The following is a 23,739-nucleotide window of genomic DNA, read 5'->3' on the forward strand; positions in this document are numbered from 1 at the left end:
CTTCCTTCCTTCCTTCCTTCCTTCCTTCCTTCCTTCCTTCCTTCCTTCCTTCCTTCCTTCTTTCCTCTCTCTCTCTCTCTTTGTGTGTGTATATATACTGGGTCTTGATTGAACAGAGAGCCCACGGGCTCTCCTTTAGCTTTTTCTCAAGACTGGAGCTCTACCACTTTTGAGCTCCAGCTTCATTTCTGGAATTTTGGAGGCTAATGTGAGATTAATGGATTTTTCTGTCTGGACTGGCTTTGAATTACAAACCTCAGATCTCAAACTTCTGAGAAGCTAAGATTACAGGTATGAGGTATCAGCACCCGCTCTAGCTTGTTTATCTGTAAAATGGGAGTGGTGGGTGGAAGGGATAGTACCATTCCTAAAATATTGTGAAAATTAAGTGTCCTAGTTCACAAACATTTGCAAGGCATGATTTATCACAGTATTTAGTACACATTGAAGATCTGAATAAATAGCGGCTCTTATACTAAAAATTTATCCAATATTTCATTAGAATTTGGTTTTCTAGTCTTATACAAAGATGTCTCAATAACAATTTCATGCTTGGTGACTCCCTCACTACTAGCATTGTTTTATCAAATTATAGCTTAGTCTAAACTATGCTTCCCTTAATAAGCTTGAGCTAAGCACGGTAAGGTATGGAGAACTCTTATTCAGTTTGTGGGTACCCCTTGAGTGGGTGGTCCCTACCCACTGCTTCTGCAATGCCGGGGTCAGAATGGGCCCAGGCCATTGCTTCTTTGTGAAAGTTGCTATTTGCAGTTTATGTTTATGAAATACATGTAATTTTAAGGTATTACCAAGAAAGAATCTTCCCTCTGTGGTTGACTTATAGAGTCATGTTTACACTCTTATTATACGCAGCCAACATTCTGGGCTCTGACTCTTCTGGGGTTCCTATGGCTTGGTTTTGGGGAAGCCACAATTATAACACTGGTCAAAACTGCTGATCGTGTTATTCCAGGATGGTAGATGTGGCTCCCTGACTTACATGCCAAAGGTTTGTTCGGGTTTGTGGTGGTTAGAGCAGAATGCTGAGAGAAAATGCTTCTTGCTGTGGGTTGTTATAAATGTCCTGGAACAATGTTCTAGGACAACCTCAGTATGAGATTGGAGCCTGCCCCCAAGAGATCCAATAACCAGTATTCCAGTATTCTTCAGTGGTCAAGAGGATTACTATTAAGAAAAAAACCCAAAACCAATGTATCTTGGAATTTTAGAGCATCACATATCTCAACATCCAGGCAGCTGAAAAATGTTCAAATGCTTAATTTTTTGCCATCAGCACTGTCATATGCAAGGTGTTACCTCTTAAGAACCTCTTTCTACTTTCTCTAAGGCAGATTTCCTCTCTGAATACTTCATGCATTATAGCTTTGATTTGGGCCCACGTCTCTCTCTCTCTCTCCCTCACCCCCATTAGATTCCCTTGGCAGCCAGAAGGAATCCTTGAGGGCAGAGCTATTCTTTCAAACTATCACTCACAGCTAAGAAGAGTTTTATTTTAAGTAACCCCATAATTAGCTTCGCAGTTTCATAAACATGAAGTAAAGGCCAAATTGTTGGCTCTTCCTAGTCTGGCTTTTTTCACTCACCTATTTAGCACTAGGGAATTTACAGATAGGATACAAGGACTTTGCAAAATTCCTCCCTTTTCTTCTCCCCTCCCCCATGAACAGAAAACAGGAAAAAGAAAATAGATTCTCTTTCTTATTTTCTTAGAGGTCAAGGCCTTATCTCTTTAGTCAGAAAGCAGGACATTACTTCTTCACACATCAGAAGGCAAGAAGACCTTATTAATATTTCTTGGTGAATGCCAAGGAGTTTATTTGGTATTGCTAGACAAAGGAGCCTCACCATGCTCTGTATGGGACCAAACTCCAGTGGCTACTGAACTCAGAACCACTGAACTGGGATTGGGATTGGCATTGGAGGAAGTGCTCTCTATTATATAGAGTACTCTATAGAGTACAATACACTCTCTAGAGTATGATATGTTGGCTCTCTTGACTATATAGAGTAGTCAACTTACAAGAAGGGAGATGAATAGATGGAAGTGAGGGGAGGTGCTGTTCCTATTTCAGGAAAGCATGAGCCCTTAGGTACAAACACAATAGTTGAGCTGATACAAGCCTACATGACCTTGGAAGGAAAAGAACCTGCTGTGGAGTCCAATTCCCTAGACCAATCATGACAGGAAGTGGAGAACACAAGGATAAAAGGTTATTTTTCTATGTAGATAAGGCTAGCTCTCAAGAAGAAGACATGTTCATTAGACCATGTAAAAAGTATGCAGTAGGTAGGTCTTTCACGTATGCCAACATTGGCTAAACCAGAAGAGATTTAAAAATGGAGGAAAATCACTGTTTCCCATGTGGATTCTTGTCAGTTGATTAATATACCTGCACTGGGTACTAAGCAAAGAATTTCACTGCAATTTAAAACAAAAACACACCGAAGAGCAAATTTCCATGCTCTTCCCCCAACCCCACGTGCTCAGTGATTATTATCATTATTTTAAAGATAACTCATTGTGGAAACCCATAGCTTTGCCAGCAAAAACAATATCCTGCCATCGTTAAAAGTATGTTAGAATTTGTAGTTGTGTCCCAAGGATTTGACATGGTGTGGTGTTCTATTTCAACCCAACTTAATTATATGTTCCTTTTATATATCGTAGATGGCTCACACTGGCAGAATTGTTCTGCCTGGTGAAAAACTGGCCATGACTTGCCATAATGGGCTGGTTTATAGAACCACTGAAGTATAGTTATTGCCCATCATTTGGGAATTATGGCACCGTAACAACCCTTTATTTACATATACTGCTGAGACAGTAAAAACAGCAAATAGATTTCTTAAATCGAGACGGCAGGAATTTTCCCCCAGGGTACTCGGCCCTCATTGTGGCCGTAACATATGCAAGTCTAAACAACTTTGGTGTCTGTATTTCAGCAGTGCATCATTTCGTGGACAGTTTATAACATTCTAATAATAAAATGGACTCTAAATTTGGAGTTGGTTTTCATGAACATTAGATGGTAATGCACAAAGCAGAATCTCTAAATGATTTGTGAGGAAGGTTTAAATTTGTTTATCTCTACTGCTGAGCAACTCAGCAGAGGGGGTGGAGTAGAATTGGCATGGGGGCTGCTGGGAGGTAGAAAGTCTCAAACAGGAAGATGTCTGACCCAGTTTATCTCCACACAGACAGTGTGTTTAGGTATATATTCGTTTATCTTCAGACTCTAGGTCTTAAGTAATCTTGGTATTTCATTCAAATAGGAACACTATAACTCAGTCTCTCATTCTCTCTCTGCTTCATGCTGGACCTTTGGTGCAAGATATTAGAACAAATCATTATGCTCTTCTTGTTATCCCTCTTCATTCTGTGTATATTTTACTTTCTATATACTTGACTTCCTGTTCCTTTCTAGAGTTGTCTGTAGAGTTATTTTTTAAACATACCATTTTAAAAGCTACCTGGCAAGGCTCTACCCCAGTTCTGGGGTGGCAGGTCACCCCAGTCTCTTTCAGCTTCTAGTAAAGCTGTATCTAAGCCTGTCCACAGGATTGTGGACTTGCACTGTAACGCGGACTGCTACCCAGCATTCTTCAATGACGGGCTGGTGGCTTATGAAGGCACAACTTAAAATGAGGTCCTGATTGGGCATGGGTGGCTCAGGACTGTTTACGTCTAGCTGCTCAGGAGGCTAACCCATGAGGATTAGGTCCACACATACAAATCAGGAAGACTTTTAGCTCCAGCAAAAAAAAAGAAACTAGAGGTGGGGCTTAAGTGGTAGAGCGCCAGCATTGGTTTAAAGCAAAAGAGTCAAGCAAGTGTACAAGGCCCTGAGTTCAAGTCCCAGTACCAGGACAACACACACGAGGTCTGGTTAGAGTGGGAAGGGGAAGGGCGGCTCCCACACCGTCACTGAGGCTCGTGGTGAACACCTGACGAAAGTGGACACTCCTGTCATTGTGGCGCACTGGGTCCCAAGCTCTGTGAGCCCCTAGGGTGTGCGCTCCCTTGCAGGAGACAGAGCTGCATGCAGTCCCCTTCCTCCCGTGCAGAACCCGGTGGCACTCACCTCCGGAGGGCAGGCTGGTGCAGCTGCCCCCGTGCTGGCACGGGCCGCGCTGGCAGGCCTCGGGGTAGAGCACGCAGCCCAGCTTCAGCTCGGTCAGACCCACGACCTCGGCGAAGCTGCTGCGCTTGTTCTGCAGAGGCAGCTCGTGGCTGTTGAGCACCACGGAGTCCAGGCAGCCCTGGAAGCCGCCCAGCACCTGCGCGCCCCGCGCGTCCACCAGGCCGCGGACGTGGTCCGGCTGCACCAGCGCGCCGAAGTAGATGGCGCTGTCGGCGCTCAGCGTCTGGAAGTAGAGCGGGGCGCGGCGCCGTTCCACGTAGCTGTCGTCCAGGGACAGGCTGGTGGCGTTGCGGTTGAGCTCCAGGAAGACCGAGTGCCAGCTCCCGTCGTTGACCGCGCGCCCCGAGATGCCCAGAATGCCTGGACCGCTGCCGCAGTCCAGCTGGAACCACAGCCTGCCGTCCACGATCTGTGGGAGGAAGCCACGGCCCAGGGAAACTCGCAGTCTGTTCTCCACCTCAGGCCCACGCGGGCCCAGGGAGACCCACGCTGAAAGCTAAGGTGGCTCGATTGATGCGGGTACCGGGGCTGGAATTCAGAGCCCCCCTTTTCCCCCCACACCACACCCCGTGTGCCACCCGTGAATCTCAGAGCATCCTCTGCCCTGGCTGGCCTCACACCTTGACCCTCAGCTCTCCATCCTCAGAGTAGCCAGGTGTGAGCCACCAGCGCCTGGCCTACGTGGTTTGATGTTTACCAACCAGCCCCTCCAGTATCTTAATTGACAAATCTTCCTGTCTCAAGTGAGCAAGGTTTATACAGTTTACAAATCACAATTATAGTTAAGAACATTTCTATTCTTTTTCAGTGTTAAAATCCACTGTAGTATCTTGTTTAGAGGTCTATTATCTGAACCCCTCTGAATCATTTCCAATATAGGAATGTGTTCTGAGAACTCATTAATATTTATTGGGCATTTACCATGTGTTGAGCATTGGACTGGGCTAGGTACTGGGGAGCAAAGCAAGTTTTGTCTACATCCTCCCTGGCTTGTGTTTTAATAAGACAGTTGACCATATGTTAAATAACCACACATACACACATACTCCCCAAGTAAATTCATGAGACTATATTCTGAATGGAAGTGAAAGAGGCTCCATAGGAATAGACATTTCCAAGGGCCCACTTCAATATGTATGTTGGGTTTCAGACCTGCTCTACATTAAATACTAGCGTTATTCTTAAACCACAGTCCTTTGATATGCACTTAACATTTAGATAAAAGATACCTCGAAAAGTGCTTAGGGATTGGCTCTGCTTAGAATGTATGCATATTTAACAACATCTGGCATTTTCCAAACATCTTCTGGTGAGCTGTCAGGGCCTGGAGATCTGTCTAACCCCTGGTCTCAGTGCTATAATAGGAAGGGCCTGCTTCCTTTGGGGAGGGCAGCCAACTTGCTCTCCCCAAAGGGCTAGACCCAGGGGACATGGTGCACAGAGAGGGACTATGATGTGCTACTGAAGCATACTGGCTGGCTGGCTTCCAGAGATCTCTAGGGTAGGGATTAATCCTTCGCAGAGACCTAGGTCCAACTGCTGAGGAGGTGGCCTGGCCTCTCCTTTGTGATTCACCCTTGTGTGTATTTCTCAGATACTTGGTAGCTTGCGGATCATGGGAATCAGAGATAGACCATTGTCTAGCCAGGCTTCTATTTGACCATAAAGAGATTCACAGCCAGAAGTTGAGTGGCAAAAGCTGTTTTCCGGACCCATGTCTATGACCAGCAACAGGATCCTATGGAAGCCAGTGCTGGAGTATGTAAAAGGGGGGACTCGTGGTTGCTGCTGAATCTGCTGGCAGTTGCAGCTCTGTGCAGAACACAGACATTAGTCAAGAGAAGAAAAGACAAAGGAAAGCAAAGAAAGTGACAAGGCTCCAACCCTCCAGATCACTAGGAGCAAAGGAATTCCTTCAACTGGGTTGAAAGTTCTTTGCAAAATGTGCTCCTGGTCGACTCACCAATGATCACAGCACTGGCCACTCTCACAGGCACAGTATTGGTCTCTCCTGCAGCAAGTTCTACAGTCAAATAATTCACATATTTACCTTTATAACTCTCATCTGCACATAGCGTTCATGGCACAGAAACACAGGATAGGCAGGGGGCAGAGCCCTGGAAATTTAGGAATGCTAATCTAATTCAGGCTCTGTCCTATGCTGCCCAGGACTCTGGGAAGAATGCTGGCCCTCTCTGGGCTTTGGATTGGAGGCAGAGAAAATGACTCTGGCTTCCTTTACAAGGGTGCTATGTCCACTGTAGACTGGATGGCCACATCACACACTGACGTGTGTACTCCCCTCTGCCATGTCCATGTCTGGATGTGAAAGGGCTAGAAACAATTCATTTCCAGAAAACTTTCACTTATCATCTGATGCCATTTTTATTTATTTTTTGATCAACAAAACAGACTGGATACTGTTAATCATCTAGAACACTTACTCTGTGATAAGGCCTAGATAATATCCACATTTATATTTCAATACCAGTAATAAAATGGTGAAATGTGACTCTGGAGATGCCCTTCTTTACCACAGTCCATCTGTTATTTTGCCTCGATGCTACAAAATGCTGTCTCTGGTCTATCATGGAAAAGCTGGTGAAGAGGTGATGAGTTACAGAAGCTTTTGCAAAAGGATGTCCAATCACTCTGCTTCTCAGCCCATTCCCTTCACCCACCCCTACATCTCTCTCTCAATAACCAAGACCTGGTGTGGCTTTCCTGTGTTCATACACATCAGAGTTTTTTAACTGAAGAAAATAAAATGTTCTTATATGAATATTGAGCAGAATTGGATTTCCTTTTATTTCTGAAAGAGGGAGAAAACGAGGGGCTAACAGTGTTCCAAAGAAATGTGCTCATTACCTTCCTTATGTAACTGTAACCCCCTGTTCATTACCTTTATGATGAGATTAAAAAATCTCATCACAAAAGAGCCAAGTGGTGCAAATTTATACCCTTATGTGTTTATTTGTGTTTCCTGGAAGTGCTGGGGAGTGAACTTGGGTCTTTCAGATTCTAGGTAAGGGCTCTACCACTGAACTACAGCGCCAGCTCTAATTCTCACTTTTATTTTTTAATAAACAGAAATTATTTGGATCTTCACAAGGAGTTTGGAGTTAACAGTTTTGTTTACATGACACACTAGACTACTGACACCTTAAGTTACCTTGTAAAAAGTTAATAATCTTGCAGTTTTACAGGTACATTATGCTTGAGAGAGAAAGAAAATACTTTGTTCTTTTCATATCTAAGTCTCCTCACCCTGGAAAAATATACTCTGCTTATATTTAGGCTTTTTTTCTTGCCTTCAGAATACTCTTTCTAGTTTTAAAGGATGAAGCTTCTTGAATCACAGGGCAAGCTATTTTAATAGAAACTGAGGTATGCATGAAGTTGTAAAAAATTCAGTAACAATGAAACTGAAATATTATGCTGGATAATTTGTTCAGTGACATGCATAATTCAGAGAATGTTGCCCTAATGTTATAAAATATTTACATCTTTAGGGTGTGCTTTAGTGGTGTGCTTTACTCTAGATTGTCCATGTCTTGGGGTTTGGGAAACAATCAGAGCTGTAAAAAAAAAAAGCAGGATTTTGAGTAAAAGTCAAAATGCTGGTACAAAGTATTGCTGCTTTGGATCCTCAATGTGTAGTAGATCCGCCTAATGCAGTATTATCACAGGTTTTGTGTGAGAGTTGTTCAATATTCTTTGAAAGGAGACTTTTGAGAAATCTATTTTCAAAACTGCCTTATGAGCAATCTAGCACAGACTACATGCCCAAAAAGTACATCTTGTAGGAATAAATAAATATATGGATGGTCATCCCAGCCTTCTGAATCTCTTCTTTTAATAAACTTCCATAGCTCTTCCAATCTGCTTGCTTGTGATGCATATACAGATCCACTATTGATTAGACATCACTTTAAGCAAGTCAACAAATCTCTGTAAGCCTCACTCTCCACACAAGCAAATATAGACACCTACATGGAGGAGAATGAAATCCAAAATTGTATGTCTGAGAGAAAGTGTCTTATTAAATGTTAGATATTTTATTATTACTACAAAAGGCATTTACTTTAAGTTCAGTCACTTTTCAGTGACATTTTTATACGTATCTCAACGTATTTTTATACGTATCTCTGACACTCCCATGTGTCAGGGTAAATGTTCTTGATATTGTTTGGTCTATTTTGGAAAGATCTAGACATATCAAGTGGGCTGCCATGCCTTTTAGTTTTATAGTCTCAAGTTAGCCATATCCAAGAACCATCCAAATAAAACCTATCATCTGTCACTTTCCTAAAGATAAAGCACTTCATATTCCAAATTAACAACCAAGGTCTCCTTCTGTTTTTCCCATATTGGAACCCAAACACTGACATGTAAAGAAAAAGTCTACAGTTTCAGTAACTTCTCCTTACCTCTCTTTCTGGTGACCTGATTTGTTTCTTTTGTAGGCAAGGGAATCTCAGCCAGTGTTTACACTCTTGCTTTGGCTTTCAGGAAATGTAGAGTGATATTGTGCTCAATTGAGGTTGTGCCTCTTTCTTGATCTTGGTTTTTAGATAATGGCATTTTACCCTTCTGAACTTTATTGGTTGACTTTTAACCTTTTATTTTTATCCTAATGGTATTTGAATTTTAATTACATTTGGGTGTTTATAGATAGCCCTAAATTTCTTTTGCAAGGCAGGTAGAAGATAAACGGTTATTTTTATTGCTCCTGGGAGACAGAGTTACTTCTATCCATGAGGGTTTTAATTTCTTGAGGCCTTCATGAAATTCTTTAATTGTCTTCAAGGAGTAGCCTTTACCCTACTGCTTGTCTTAAGTACTTTTTTCAAAGAATATTCTCTGATTGGGAAAATGTAAACAATTGAGAGTGCAATTTAAATAAAGCATTTTAGCTTAGTCGTTGAACAAAAGTACAAGGCACATATTATTATTCTAGCCAATGAAATGAAATCTTGCATGAGGCTGTAAATGTTAAGCAAACAGATTCAAATCCCTTATGTGGTATTGCTGGCAACTGTAGGTGAGTATCTATGATAGTTCAGTACAGCTGTGTCCAGCTTTGGGCAAATTCAACATATGAAAAGCAAACTAACAGAACATACAGAATGGAGAAGGGGGTGTGAGAGTCATATAAGGGGATTAACAGATGTGGTCTTTCAAATAGCAAACGTCCTTAGTTAGAATTCCACTTACAGATTTTCAATTTACACAATTTTCAGGAACACTTGTTTTGTGAAATATATCTTAGGAGAGCTGCCTAAGAGGTTTAATTATTCTTCTTTCCCATCCACAGGGATGTACACAGTTTAGACAATGCCTATGAGGTGTCAAGTGACAAGCTCCATTGTAGAATCAAGCCTTTTTAAGTCTAATATTTTGTCTTCTCTCAAAAATGAGCATTCCATACAGATTTGCTAATAGAAAGCATTTCTGCCACCAGAAGAGCACCGGAGCTTGAAGGAGGAGAGCTGAGATCGATGAGACGCAGGCAGAGGCAGGTGAAGCTCCAGCTCCAAATGAGCAGTGCCCTTCCGTTTCCTGCATCTGCATAGAGCCAACCTGTCTGAACTGAGAAAAACTTTCTGTGCTAATCCAGGCTCTTTCTGGAAGAAGAGGGATTTTTTTTTAAAGCCTTAGGTTTTTCCTTTGTTTTTCTTTAAAATTCTTTTCTATGAGTAGCATCTATTTCTTTTTTGTTTTTGTTTTTGAATTAAGCAGAAATTTGATTTCCAAGCTCGTCAAAGATGATTACAGTCTTCTTCTAAAAGTATCCCGAAACTAACTGAAAGGCACATCATCCATGTGACATGAAGAATTATTTTAGGTTATAATATTTTCACTATTGCTGCAGTACTTTTGTATTAAGACAAATAACCACCCTTACCACCAAATATACCAAAATACACCTTTCATAAGTGAAGTTCTGGTTTTGCTATATCTGAAATATTATGTATGTTTTATTTACTGGATGTTTACATTTAGGAAGGAAAACATTTTTGCTTATTAAAACAACTGAGTATTTGTAAGGTGTTCCTCAGACTTTTATACTATAATAAAATTTGTTCTTTTCTTATGAATTTACAGTTACTAAATAAAATTCAGGAGGCTAAATATGCTTTACTAACCCAAAGAGTACCATCTATTTCAAACCTACTGTTCTCCACAGAGCTTCTCTTATTTTCTTTTAAAACCTTGGTTTTTCACTCCCCAGCTGAAATGATTCTCAGAATGAGGTGCATACAGATAATGGGAGAGTCCACATAAAAATGAATCCACTTTTAAACCCTGACTTTCTGCTCATCCCTCTGGTCTCTAAGTGGGTGAGTTAAAGTCTGTAACAGTTAAGAGAAACCACTGGCATTGAACGGTCTCCGTATTTCCTCCTTTCTCACCTGGTTTTCATGTTAAGGGCTTGGCCATCTGTTCTACTTGGATATGGTATATCAAACAATAAAAGGAGAAAAGCTAGAAAAATCCTAGCTAAGCTAAACCTTGGGCAAACGACAGATTTCCAATTTGGAGAGTGTTCATGTGGAGGGCATTTTCTACTTTGCAGTCGGCTCAAACCGTGACTCCATGGGAATAGCATCAGCCTTTCACCTCACTCAGGAGCTGAATCCAGCTTCTAAATGCCCCACGTGTGATTTTTGACAAAATCAGTTGTGACAAGGTGGAGGGTTATGGTTGCATGGGGACTGACAGCATGGAAGGAGTCACTGGACAGTGAGTGGTAACCTTGATACTTGTTAGTTGTGCAACCTTGGATAAATGACTTAAACTGTCCTTTCCTTTTTTGGGGGTGGTACTTTTGTTGTTCTACCACTTGAGCAACACCACAGACCTTTGGTGTATGTTTTGGTTTTGAGAACGAGCCTTACCATCTTTGACAAGGCTGGCATTTAACACACAAGTCTGCCTCCTCCTCCATCTTACTAGCTGGGATTATAGGCATGAGCCACCCTACCTGGCTTGCTGTTATCTTCTTGCTGTTATCAAATGGAGATGTTAATATATAACAAACTTCTAGTGAATTTAAGATAAAGAGGTGCCAATAAAGCAGTTCACAATTATGCTGAGGTTTTTGTGAAGCACTAGAAGCTGTGTTAAGATGTCAGATTTGTTCTAAGAGAAATCTGACCGTGTGAGGAAGGGTTTTGAAGCAGAGAAATAATTTAAAAATTGTGTTACTTGGGTCACGATAGGATATGCTTTGTCCTCTATATATCTCCAATTTACTTGCTGAGCAAGAGGGCTGACCTCAGAGGGAAAGGTTAGAGTAGAGCTATGTAGGTGAGGATCAGGTGGAGCCTGGTAAAGGATCACTCAGGGAAGTGTTAGGAGATGCTTTCTAAGGACCTGTTGAATGATTATAGCTCAAAAGAGGCAAGTCTTTGAACCTGCTTTAGAGGGGACTGCTCAGTCTCTACGAGGAAAGGGAGGCATCACACACTTCCGGTTTTGCTGCCACCCCACTCTTCACTGTCAAGTCTGTTCAAAGCCAAAATGACTCCAGTAGCCCCTGCCCAAGAGCCAGAAAATTCACATAAGAACGGACTATAGGGAAAAGCCAGCGGAGTTTGCATACCTTCAGGATTATGCAGGGGTTTGCTTGGGTGTACATGATAATCCCATTGCTTTGTAGAGTTCTCAGACGCAGAGCTAGCTTAAAGTCCTCTTCTTTGCTGTCTTCAGAAAGTCGGTACTTGATGTAACTGTTCCCCGCAAAGCTGAGGGAAGTGTGCCCTGGAAAGACCATTCCAAGAAGACATAGGTTCTCTTAACATCTAGAAATGAGCAGGGACACATGAAATCACCCAACAACCACTAAGCAAATTGATTCAAGACCATGGGAAGTTATGGAATGCATTGAGGAAAAACCAGTTATATTTAAAGAGTAGTTTTCCATTTCATGTCACATTCTTATCTTCAAAGTAAAAACCAGTTGCATGTATACACACACACACACACACACACACACACACACACTCACATGAAGGTGCACAAATACACACTGGTCAATGTGTGTGTGTGTGTACTGACCAATTACCATAAAACTTCTAATTTCCCATGTAAATTCTATTACTTGTATTTTTTTAAGTATCAGTAGATTCTTACCTCCCATTATAGAAAAAGTTTAGCAAGGATGTATTTTGGTATAACAGGGTAAAAGTAAAGAGGAAATAAGAATGGCCAATGGACACATAAAGAAATGCTCATCCTCTCTAGCCATAAAAGAAATGCAAATCAAAACAACATTGAGATTCCACTTCACCCCAGTTAGAATGACTAATCAAGACCTCTAATAACAACAGAGGCTTGAGGGGATGTGGACAGAAGGGGACCTTACTGCATTGTTGGTGGGAGTGTAAACTTGTTCAACCACTTTGGAAAGTAGAATGGAGATTCCTCAAAAGAGCTCCCCTATGACCCAGCAATCCCACTTTTGGGAATTTACCCAAACGATCACAAACAAGACCATACTAAAGCTACCAGCACGACTATGTTTATTGCAGCATTATTTTCCATAGCTAAGATATGGAACCAACCCAGATGCTTCTCAGTAGCTGAAAGGATCAAGAAAATGTGGTATATATACACAATGGAATTCTATGCCTCCATCAGAAAGAATGACATTGCCCCATTTGTTAGGAAATGGAAAAACTTGGAAAAAATTATATTAAGTGAAGTAAGCCAGGACCAAAGAAACATAGGTTCCATGGTTTCCCTTATTTGCAATAACTAGTATATGTCTGGGACAAGCAGAGAACATCAGATAAGATGATGTTAAACAAAATGAGCCCCATAATAGGGACACAAGTGTTTTTTCTTGCTTGCTATTGTTTCTAATGTATTTATACCATGTGATTTTTTTTGTTGCTTTGTATGTCCCTCCCCCACAGTATAGCCCCTGTTTTCACTGTATTTGATGTTGGTAAAATTTGGGGAGGGGATGGGAAAAAACAAATAGTTTAAATAGAGATACAGATGCAACAATGAGATGTACAAGATGCTATGTCGAAAAAAGAACTTTACAATTTAGGTGGATGGGGTGGGGAGTGTAGTTGTGGAGATGGGAGGAAAGGGATGGTATGGGAAAAACAAAGGAGGAGGCAACAATGCTTGATAAGAAATGTACTCATTACCTTGCTCATGTAATTGTAACTCCTCTGTACAGTATTTTTACAATAAAAAACTTATAAAAAAGAAATGTATTCATTATCTGACTTATGTAACTGTAATCCCTCTATATATCACCTTTCCAATAACAATAAAAATGTATAAAAGGAAAAAATGGAGAAAGACATTTCCTACTCTCCATGCGAGGGTGCCAGCCAGTAGTTCAGACCCCAGCACCGTCAAAAAGAAAAAAAGCAAAACAGAAGAGTACTTTTGCATCTCTACCTTGGGTCAGCATCACTGAGGCATTCTGGAACTTTCAATTCCATAAAACAATGGACAACAACAAAACCATTATTAAAGAATGTCCATGTTCTTCAAGTGTCCTAACATAATAGCCAACTTATGTCATTTTTACAAGTGTTGAAAAAGATAGCAGTTATAAATTCATGTGAGACCAAGCACTAGTCTGCTTTCTGACCATTAACTACACAGTGACCCTTCGTAGACTGTGGTCCATCCCCATTATTGAATTCTTAGTTTACCATCTTTATTTCTTACTTTATGTTTCAGCACATAAAGTAATAGCCTCACTAGAATGAAAGATTGAAAGCACAGGAATTCCAAATGGGTGACAATCTTGGACAATTTAAAATGTTTTCTATAGAAAGGAGATGGAGATTGACAGAAAGTAATACCAGATGCTGCAGAACTTGGTTTTATGATTACCTATACATTCATCTGTTGTGCACATATCATATATTAAGGGCATGGTTTGAACTAAGCCTAAATCTTTTGACGACTTAGGCAAGCATCTTGTGTCTCCCTTTGCTTCACGGTTTTATTTGCATTTTCAGGAACAGCACTTCTCATTGCAAAGGCTGAATTTCTAAATCTTACTTTAGTAAAGTGCATTGCACATACAAGTCACATGTATTTTTGATTCACACTATAATTATTATTATCATTACCTAATAAATATTTCTTGGATTTTGAAACTAGTACCAGCACAACTGTACTTAAAACAGATGTTATCAAAAAAAGAGGATTCTACTGGTACCCCCCCAAAATGAACAATACTATTATTATAGCAAATGGGTAGAGTGTACATGAATTTAAAGAAGTCTTGAATTTGAGGGAAGATCAGGAGGTTATTGGAATTAAAATAAGTACTCTATTTTTTTTCTATATGATGCAGTGAAAAGCATGTTTCATTTTGGCACATGTCGCTAGCTGTCCATTTCCAGCAGAGCTCTGGCTTACTGGGGTGTTTTGGCTGGGTTTGCTCCATGGGAAGTCAATGAGACTGCCTCAGTCCTACCACTGTTGACCTCTGTTTTGTGGCTATCCATGTCACACATACTTTGTCTCCTCTGTCCACCCAACAGTCCCTATTTCCCATAATGCCACACTCCTAACAGTTGTGTGGCACAGCTGAGAACACATGTTGTGGTCGCCCTTTGTTTAAGGAGTCTCATCTTTGCATGTTTCCTCAACACAGACTACAGTGGTGACCAGTCCCCAGGAAATGTGAGAGTGAATCTTAGCTATGCTCTATCCTGAAGGAAAGTGCTGTGTGCACACAGCATTGTCTTCTTGAAGGGCATGCATTTCAAAAGTACAAAATTAGACCCTGATCATCCCACCCATTCTGCACCTGAGCATTCTCCAAGCTTTCCTGGTGGGCACTGGCAGAGGAACGGTCTCCTGCTGGCTTCGTATCCTACACACTGCATATCTCCCGGACATGGCTTCTCCACACAAGGATCGTTGGACCCTGGGCATACTCCTCCTGTGAGAAAGGGGGAGTACAAACAATCAGTACATAAAATGTTTCCCCCACATTTCAGGGAATACACGAATGTTTCAGGAGCTGGTTCTGAGCTGAAACAAAATGGCTGTCCAGTAGCAGGGGCACCCCGTTGGGCTTCACCCTGTATGCAAGCTCACCACACATATCTCGATCTGCTGTAATTTCACTGCCCACACAAACCATGTTAGGTGCAAAAAAAAAAAACCAGCTCTGCTTTTCAGCTAAAATATGCACACGTTACTCTTAGACCAATTATAGCTGAAGAAAGATTACCATGTCAAGTTTCTGCTATTTGCTGGGATACAGGCCCCACATCTTGGTGGCCTTTTCCCTGTATCGCTTGAGTTTGGATTTGGACCATCATGTCTGCCCTGAAAATCTCAAGGGAAGAGTGCAGAAGATGTTATCTGCTGATCCTGAGAGGGGGAAATAAAAAAACAAGGCAGCCCTAAAGACAAGTGTGACTAATTTTAAATGGTACAAGCACAACTCACATTGCTTCCTAATCCCGCTTGCTACGTGCTATTTTATTGGTTAGCTGCAAGTGTGTCTGATCAGCTCTCAAAAATAGAATTATGTTGGGCAATGGAAGGTTTCATTTTTAACTGTCTGATGATCACAACCCAGTAAGATGAAAGGCTAATCTCACAGAAGGGGAATCCTGGGAAGCAGATGAAGTGATTAAGGCAGAATTCAGGCCCCAAGTGAGTTGTGATGGAGGCAGACAGAGGTCCACTGAAGGAAGGGCTCTTTTCAAAGATCCTGGGTGTTTTGAGTGTAATTAGGATCTGTTCAGTATGGCCAGGGTTTACATGGTAAAAGGACTCTACAAAGAAAGACTCCAATTAAAAAGAGCTCACAATTGAAATAATTATTTCCTACATGGAATGGCATCAGCCCCAGAGGCTGCCCCTTTCCTAAGAAGCCACAACTCACTGGACTTGAGTGCCTGTCTCCTTCCCTGGACAGGGCTGCTGGCCCATTAGCACATTCCCCGACACCAGGGCTCTTCTCATTTAGTAAGCAAATCATCCCATAACACCATCAATTTTTTGTGTGGGCGAAACAGAAACGTAATACTAACTACATACAAACATTTTCAGAACTCTAATTCTCAAAAGGAGCAATATAAGAAGCACAAGCAAACTCAGAATTCATAAATCCTATTTTCCACTGGTTTCAAGTTCTGTTGTAAAAGGTACTTTTGGCACGGATCCAGCTTTCAAAGTCGTTAGAAGATGAAGGCATTTCTCAAACTGAAAATTTAAAGTGATCTTCACAAATGGTTTTAGAAGATCCAAGCTCCCTGAAATACATTTTCCCCCCATTTTCTTTCCTCCAGATCTTTATTCCTGTCACATCTTCATCAATATTCATGGAACTTAAAACAGCTGTCTGACCACCTCATAATCCACTTTAAGAAGCTCTGAGAGCCAGTTTTTAAAATAACTTAAAGCATATTCATTCAACAAAAAAGTAGTTTCTTGAAATCATGCATTCAACAAAAATGAAAAATATTAATTCAATAAAGTAATTGGTTAAATCCAATGAGGCAAAAGACCTGCATATGTGACAAGAAATGGTACAAACATACAAACACACGAATACCACATATGAATAACAGCCCACTTTCACAGAGCCAAGTGAGTACTAAGGAAGTCCAGAAAAGAACACTTCTTTGTCTTGAGAGTACATAATATATCTTCCTAAGGAAGAAAAGGTTTTTATTCAGGCTTATAGGATGAGAATGTTTGAGTAAGAAGACTAGGTCAACCAGAGCTTTTCACCTGACCACCCAAACCTCTGACATTTGGATTCAAGCACACACCACTTATACCAGCAACTGGATTGAGCTCTTCTTCTTCTTTTCCATATATAATTAATGCACATCAACCCGTGTAATTAAGTCACAGTCACTAATGAATAGTTTATGCTAGATTTAACTCCCCCTGTAAAAATGCAACTCTGTGATATATTAAAAATTAATATAACTAGTATGACAAGTACATTCTAAAATTAACAATATCAATAGAAGTATTAGAACTGTACACTTAAATATTATCTTATTAGCCAGTGACTTTGGTTCTTTTGTTGTTGTTATTTTTAATAGACTTTTTAGGAGTAAGAGGACAGGTACTTTTTCTCTGTTTGTTTGTTTTGCAGGGAATTGTATTTTGATGCTTTAAAACCCTTCGGGGCTTCCCCTGAGTTCCAGCCTGGGCTGTGCTCAGCCAGACTTATGGAGGCAATTGCCTCTGTTGCTGCTCTAGCCCCAGCTCTCTCTCTAGGGCTCCAGGAAGTACAAAGGCAGTTTAGGCTTCAAAAGTGAGATAGCTTCAACATTCTCTGAGCTGAGGGCAGGTGTGTTCAAGACCACAAACTGAAGTAAAAACTTGCCAAGTTATTGAAAAATGAGTTTCACAAAAGCCAAATATTCTCCATACTCAACATTGCAATCTTTTCCTCTCTATAAACTATCATATGAAATTAGATATCTTTGAAATACATGTTATCATAGGGACTTGGCAACACTGAAAATTGTCATATATCCCTAAGGATCTCAGGTGGGCCCAGAAGATAATTTTGGGGTGAGCCTTTTTCCAGTCAAATTCTGTATGGATGCTAATTAGTTAATTAGAGTTTAGAACTCACCTATTTATATCATCGCTTGTCAGGGATACCTGTATACTAAGAGCCTTAAAAACCCTCCCTCTAGTGGCAGAAGGTACTCTGTCAGCCCCTGAGTACCAGTTAAGAGCTGACACTGTTAACTCCTGTTGGCTTCTGGGAGGAAGTTTATCTTATTAACTGTCATGAAGTAATCTGGGTTTAATGAACTTGTGCTGTGTTCAGTGACAGCTTGGGGAGAGGAGGCTCATGGACCTGCAGGCTCCACACTCTTCTAAGCATACATCAGTTTGGTTCCAGAGAATGTACGAAAGGAGATGTGCTACTTTATCAATCCAAACAACACCATTTACTGTATTCCAGGGCAGAACAAGACCTTTTTAATGCCGGTGAAAACTAAAGACAAGCAGACTAAACTCTATTCCCCATTCCCAGGCCCCTAAGGGAAGGTGGTATAGTATAGGAAAGAGTACTGACTTAAGACCCATTATAATAATGAGATATACAAGACACTATGTTGAAAAAGAACTTTACAACTTTGAGGGGAGGTATGGAGGAGTTGAGAAGGTTGGGAGGGAAGGGAGTGTAGGGGAAAAACAAAGGAGGGAGTAACAATGCTCCATGGGAAATGTACTCATTATCTTACTCATGTAACTGTAACCCCTCTGTATAGTATCTTTACAATAAAAAATATTATAAAAGAGATAAACTAAAGATCTGGAATATGGCCCTGGCTCATTATTTGATTTGTGCACTGTAGCCTTGAACATATTTCTTGGCTCTTCTGAGTCTTGGCTTTTTTGTTTGTTTGTTTAGGAAAATAAGAATGATGATTCTCCATCATGAATATTAATGGATCATGAATATCATGAATATCATATCAGGTGTTGATGAAAGCCATTTGTAAAGAAAAAAACTTGAATGAGATATTAAAGTTGTAACCACTAACTTGGCTTGGCAACACAGCAAAGATCTGACTGCATGTGTAACTCGTTCATTGTCCTTTTAGAATCAGATTTGTAATGTGTACGGTGATTTGTGGAGACATAAAATTAGGCTTGGAGACTTTTACCCATCAGTATGGCAGGGCATGCATGACTGAGTATCTGCACCACCATAGCCTTTACCCATAGCCTCTGAACCAGGAGGAATATGCACAGATTTGTCTGAAACAAGGTTTCTTATCTTCTGAAGGTTTGTTTGGGGAGGAAATTTAAATCTTTTTTTATAACACTGACAATAGATGACCCATTTGAGGAGAAGCTTTAGCATTTCGGGGTGTGCAAAGAGAAGGGTAGTCCTGTTAAAGTTTTAGAAGGGTCTCACTAGCATATTTATGATTCTCTTCATCTCCACAGCATCCTCACAATCCCCTAGATCATGTCTATGCCATTGGCCCAATACATCAGCATCTAGCAATGATTATTACGCTGCCACTTGAAGCAGACTCAACTTCTTGATTTATGTCACAGCCTCATTACATTGAAGAATCCAATAACTAACTGTACACATCCCACACCCAGGACTCATGCTTTGTCAGTATGCCCTGCACTGGTTAATGCCACATAAATCAAGGAGCTGCCTTCTTAATTCATAGCCTGTAAGAAGTTTTAAATACATTCACCCAAACTCTCAGCTCCGCAGTGATCTACTGTGGTTCTCCCAGAAGCAAAGTCTCTCCCAGAACACTGTTTACCTGACCTGGCCAGTTTTTATATATGATTTCACTAAAGGCTGAGTGCAGTTTCATTCCAGACCTCTTCCTTGGGGTCCACTGAATACGCACACTGCGAAGCAGTGCCAGCCCTCTCCTGCCTGGCACTTTGGGATTCACATGGCTGGAGATGAGAGATCTGCAGAGACACATACCTGGTGAAGGGAAAATAAAACCTTCTGGACTGTGGATAGAACTCTCTCAGCATTCAAGGACAACACTGAAGGGGATTCAGAGCCATAGTGGAAGCCAGGCATTGGTGGTTTATGTCTGTCATCCTAACTACTCAGGAGGCTGAGATCTGAGAATCATGATTTGAAACCAGCAGGAAATACTCTGATCTCCAATTAACTACCAAAAATTTGGAAGTGGAGATGTGGCTCAAGTGGTAGATGAAAAGCTATGCCAGAGCTGATGCCCTGAGTTCAAGCCCAATGCTGGCACATACATGTACACAAAAACAAAAAACAAAAATCACACAAAAAACAAATCCCATCATGATGGATACTATTAGCATTCTTCTCAGGTAATGAACAGTAGTAAACCCCAGCCCAAGAGCAGGCCTGATTTCAGAATTTTTTTCTCCTTTTAAAAAACTCATCAAGGCCCATTTTGAAATCTCATACTGCCTCCAAGGAGTATTAATAGTTTCACTTACTCTCTCATTAGAAGTGCATTATGATGGCCTCTTTCCCTGATTCCATCCCAAACAATTCTGATTCTTTCTCATCCAGCCCTACTCAAGCTCTTTCATCTGCTGGAGGCCATGATACTCTTCCTTACACTAGGGGGAGGAGACCCACACCAGTCTCCTTGCCTATGAATTTACCCAGAGCCTGCTGTAACATGGAACTTGACTAATGGTTGAGTGAATGAACAAATCTAATGATACTCAAACTTCTTTATTACTTTCTTTGTTCAAAATGTATCCCCCACTAGACAAAGACCCGTTGCTACAAGTGTATTGTTTGCAATGCCTTTCCTGGACTACTCCTAGTAGAACTGATGACTCCCTGCTTTATTCCTCCTCTGTGTTCTCATGAAGCCACCTATATGTCTTCATAACACATAAGGTAAGGTGCAAAGGAAACTCTGGTAGTTGGCTAGGAAAAGGATTCAAGGCCTCATAACAACTATCATCAGCTCTCTGGAGAGCAGGGCTTGGAGAAGTCAGGTTCCTTGTGACTGTAAAGGATGCTGTTGTGTGATGTTATAAGAAGATAAATTTTAATGCAGTGATATACAAGGCAGAAGATTTTTATCAGTGCTGTCATGTGAGACCTGGAATTAATGCTTGATCCTTAGTCAAATTTCTGGGCCAGAAATACAGTAAACAGGATGTCAGCAATCGGTGGGAAACTAAGCTGGACGATTTTCAACTTCCCTCCAAATCTGTGCAGAGTTAGTAAGGCACAATGAGAAATACTTGAGGAAAGTGGTCAGGTAAGAGCTCTGTTGGCTCACACCAGTAATCTTAGCTGCTTGGAAGGCTGAAAACAGGAAGACTGAAGTTTGAGGACTGGCTTGGGAAAAAGTTGTCAAGAAGCTTTCTGATAGCTGGGGTACAGTGGTGCAAAACTGGAAAACTGGGGTTCCGCCATAGTGTGCACCTGTGATCCCAGCAATGACAGAAAGCCTAAAGCAGGTGGATTGCAGCTCAGGTGCAAGCTCTCATGGATGTGAGACCCTGTGACACAGAAGTTTGCATCTCTTGAGTTCTGTTCAAATGGAATGCTGTGATGCTGGTGGTGGATGGAATTTAACGAGCTTACTTGTCACTAAATTCCAAGTCTGCTTTAATTTTGTTAGCACAATTCAGCATTTTGGTTCAAGTTTCTAATGATGATAATTGGACTAAAAATCTTCATGAGAAGATGAGCTGGAAGTTGAGAAGAGAATAAATGACTGGAGATCAGCTCTGTTTCAACATTACTACACAGCCCTGAATGGATAGCTACCTCAATTCCATGTTAAGTATCCCACCAAGAGGTGGGAAACCTGTTCGATGAATCTGTCTGCCTCTTAGGATAAACAGATGAGCAATCAATACCAGTTACATGAGTGTGGGGGAGAGAAGTAAAAACTGAGGAGATGCCTAAAAGTACTAACAGCTAACCCTGACAATTCTTTATTGTACTTATTTTAAAAGGATACTTTGGAAAAGATGAGGGAATACTATTTTTACAGCTAAGAGCTTGCCACCTGAACTCGAGTGATATTTCTTCTTTACCTTGCAGTGAGATTTCTGAGGTGCTGACACATTTTTAAAGGAGGACGCCCTGTAATCAGATGCAGATATTAGTCACTGTGACAAAATACCTGAGCAAATCAATTTCAAGAAGGAAAGATTTTGCTGGGTGCCTGTGGCTTACACCTGTTTTCCTAGCTACTCAAGAAGCAAAAATCAGAGGATCATTGTTGGAAGGCAGACTGGGAAGAACCATGAGAATCCTATCTCTAATTAGCCACCAAAAAGCTAGAAGTAGGTCTGTGCCTCATGCCAGGCATGAGTGAAGCCAAAGGTGTTGAGTTCAGGTGCCAGTACTGGCACAAATGGAAAAATTTTATTTTGGCTCTCAAATATCTTAAGCCATGTTCATCTGCATCCATGACTCGGGGTAAGACATCGTGGGAGAAGGGCATTGTAAAGAAGAGCTGCTTATTTTATAGCAGCCAGGAAGCAGAGACAGAGAGAAGGAAGGTCCAGGGACAAGATTCAACCTGGAAGGTGTGCTCCTTGTTTCTCCAATTAGGCTGCAACTCTTAACAGCCCATTCAGCTATGACTTTATTAAGAATGAAAAATCCACTGATTAAATTAGAGCTCTTGTGATCCAATCACCCCTCAAAGGCTATGAGCTAACAATCAAGTTTCAACACTTGAGGCTGAAGGAAACAGTTGTCGATTCAAATCATAGCATCAGACAATAAAATAGGGACCAAGAAAATCAGCATAGATTCTGTATACTAAGTCAACATGCCTCTCTACCAGTGCTAGGACCTTGGGTAAGATGCCCACCTACCATGGTGACCATTAGTATATCACCTGCTGAAGATGCTTTTGGCTGGATGACATTTTGAACTCCTTTTACTACCAAATTCTAGATTTTATGTTATAGTTTAATTAGAAGAAGGACTTGAAGGTGAGAAGAAGCTAAGAGCTGGGACAAACCATTCATAGAACTGTCATTGAAGAAATACTTTCTTTTCAAACTCAGAAGGCTCCCTAGTCTCTCTAGGGGGTGCACCAAAAAAAAGTTCTGGTATTTTAGGTTTACTAGGAATAAAAAACTTTATGGATACTACAGAAATTGTGGGAAGGGCTATCACCATGGAAATATTGTATTTGAAACATTCACGTCTCATATAAACTGACCAGAAAGCCCTTTCACATTCAGCAAAATTGCTCTTTTAAATCCATATTTAAAATAAATACATGAGCAGGTGCCAGTGGCTCATGCCTGTAATCCTAGCTACTTGGAAGCTGTGATCTGAGGATCACAGTTCAAAGCCAGCTGTGCAAAAAAGTCTGTGAGACTCTTATCTTCAATTAAATACCAAACAAAGGCAGAAGTGGATCTGTGGCTCAAACCTTGATCAAAAAAGCACGGGAACAGTGTCTTGTCCCTGAGTTCAAGTCTTATGATTGGCACAAAAAATAAAAGAAAAAATATGAACTTGCATCCATGCAGAGATGCAGCAAATAAATACTCTGTGTACAAATTCCAGAGGCTGCTTTCAGGCTGCAGAAGAAACTATGCTTTCTATTCTCCATCACTTATTGTGCCAGTGCTATAGTAAGTAGGTGCTGGCAAGCTTGCTTTGCCATAGCCAACAAATAGGGCAGAAAGTGCATGATTATCACTCCAAATCTTTAGTGTCTAGTACACTGCCTTCTTAATAGATTTTTCTTCCACTCTGACTGTGCATAAAAAGATTAATTAGACAGTACAGTTTCTCAGATGTCTTTCCTGTCCTGAACCCCCCTTTGAACCCTGCTGTTAATCACTGCAGAAAGGCCTAGCAGAGCTTGGATACATAAATCAGTTTGCCTGCAAAGAGCGTCTAGGCAAGATCTGGACAGCTGGCATACATAAATTCTGCATGCTGCTGACATCTGCCAGAGCTCAATCTTACCTGGCATGTATGCTCTGAGTTACTTCATAGCTAATTTACATATTCCCCAAGTCCAGCCAGCACTGACTCTGTGATAACAGTGCAAATGGAAGTCACTGGACACCCACCTCAAGGCAAGTGCCCCAGTCTTCTGGGTTGCCAGGA

General features: G+C 41.1%; 1 protein-coding gene across 1 annotated transcript in view; it reads right to left on the minus strand.

Annotated features, from left to right (window-relative positions):
- Nucleotides 1-23,739, minus strand: part of Fat3 (FAT atypical cadherin 3) — a 526,046-nt gene that overhangs the window by 19,279 nt on the left and 483,028 nt on the right. Inside the window, exons 19-21 of the mRNA XM_013028825.1 lie at nucleotides 14,962-15,096; nucleotides 11,773-11,930; nucleotides 4,104-4,572 (exon numbers count right to left, since the gene is read on the minus strand). Of these exons, the coding sequence (XP_012884279.1) occupies nucleotides 4,104-4,572; nucleotides 11,773-11,930; nucleotides 14,962-15,096 (762 nt within the window). The remainder of the gene's footprint in view (nucleotides 1-4,103; nucleotides 4,573-11,772; nucleotides 11,931-14,961; nucleotides 15,097-23,739) is intronic.

The sequence above is a fragment of the Dipodomys ordii genome, unplaced genomic scaffold, assembly GCF_000151885.1.
Source record: "Dipodomys ordii isolate 6190 unplaced genomic scaffold, Dord_2.0 Scaffold114, whole genome shotgun sequence".
NCBI lineage: Eukaryota > Metazoa > Chordata > Mammalia > Rodentia > Heteromyidae > Dipodomys > Dipodomys ordii.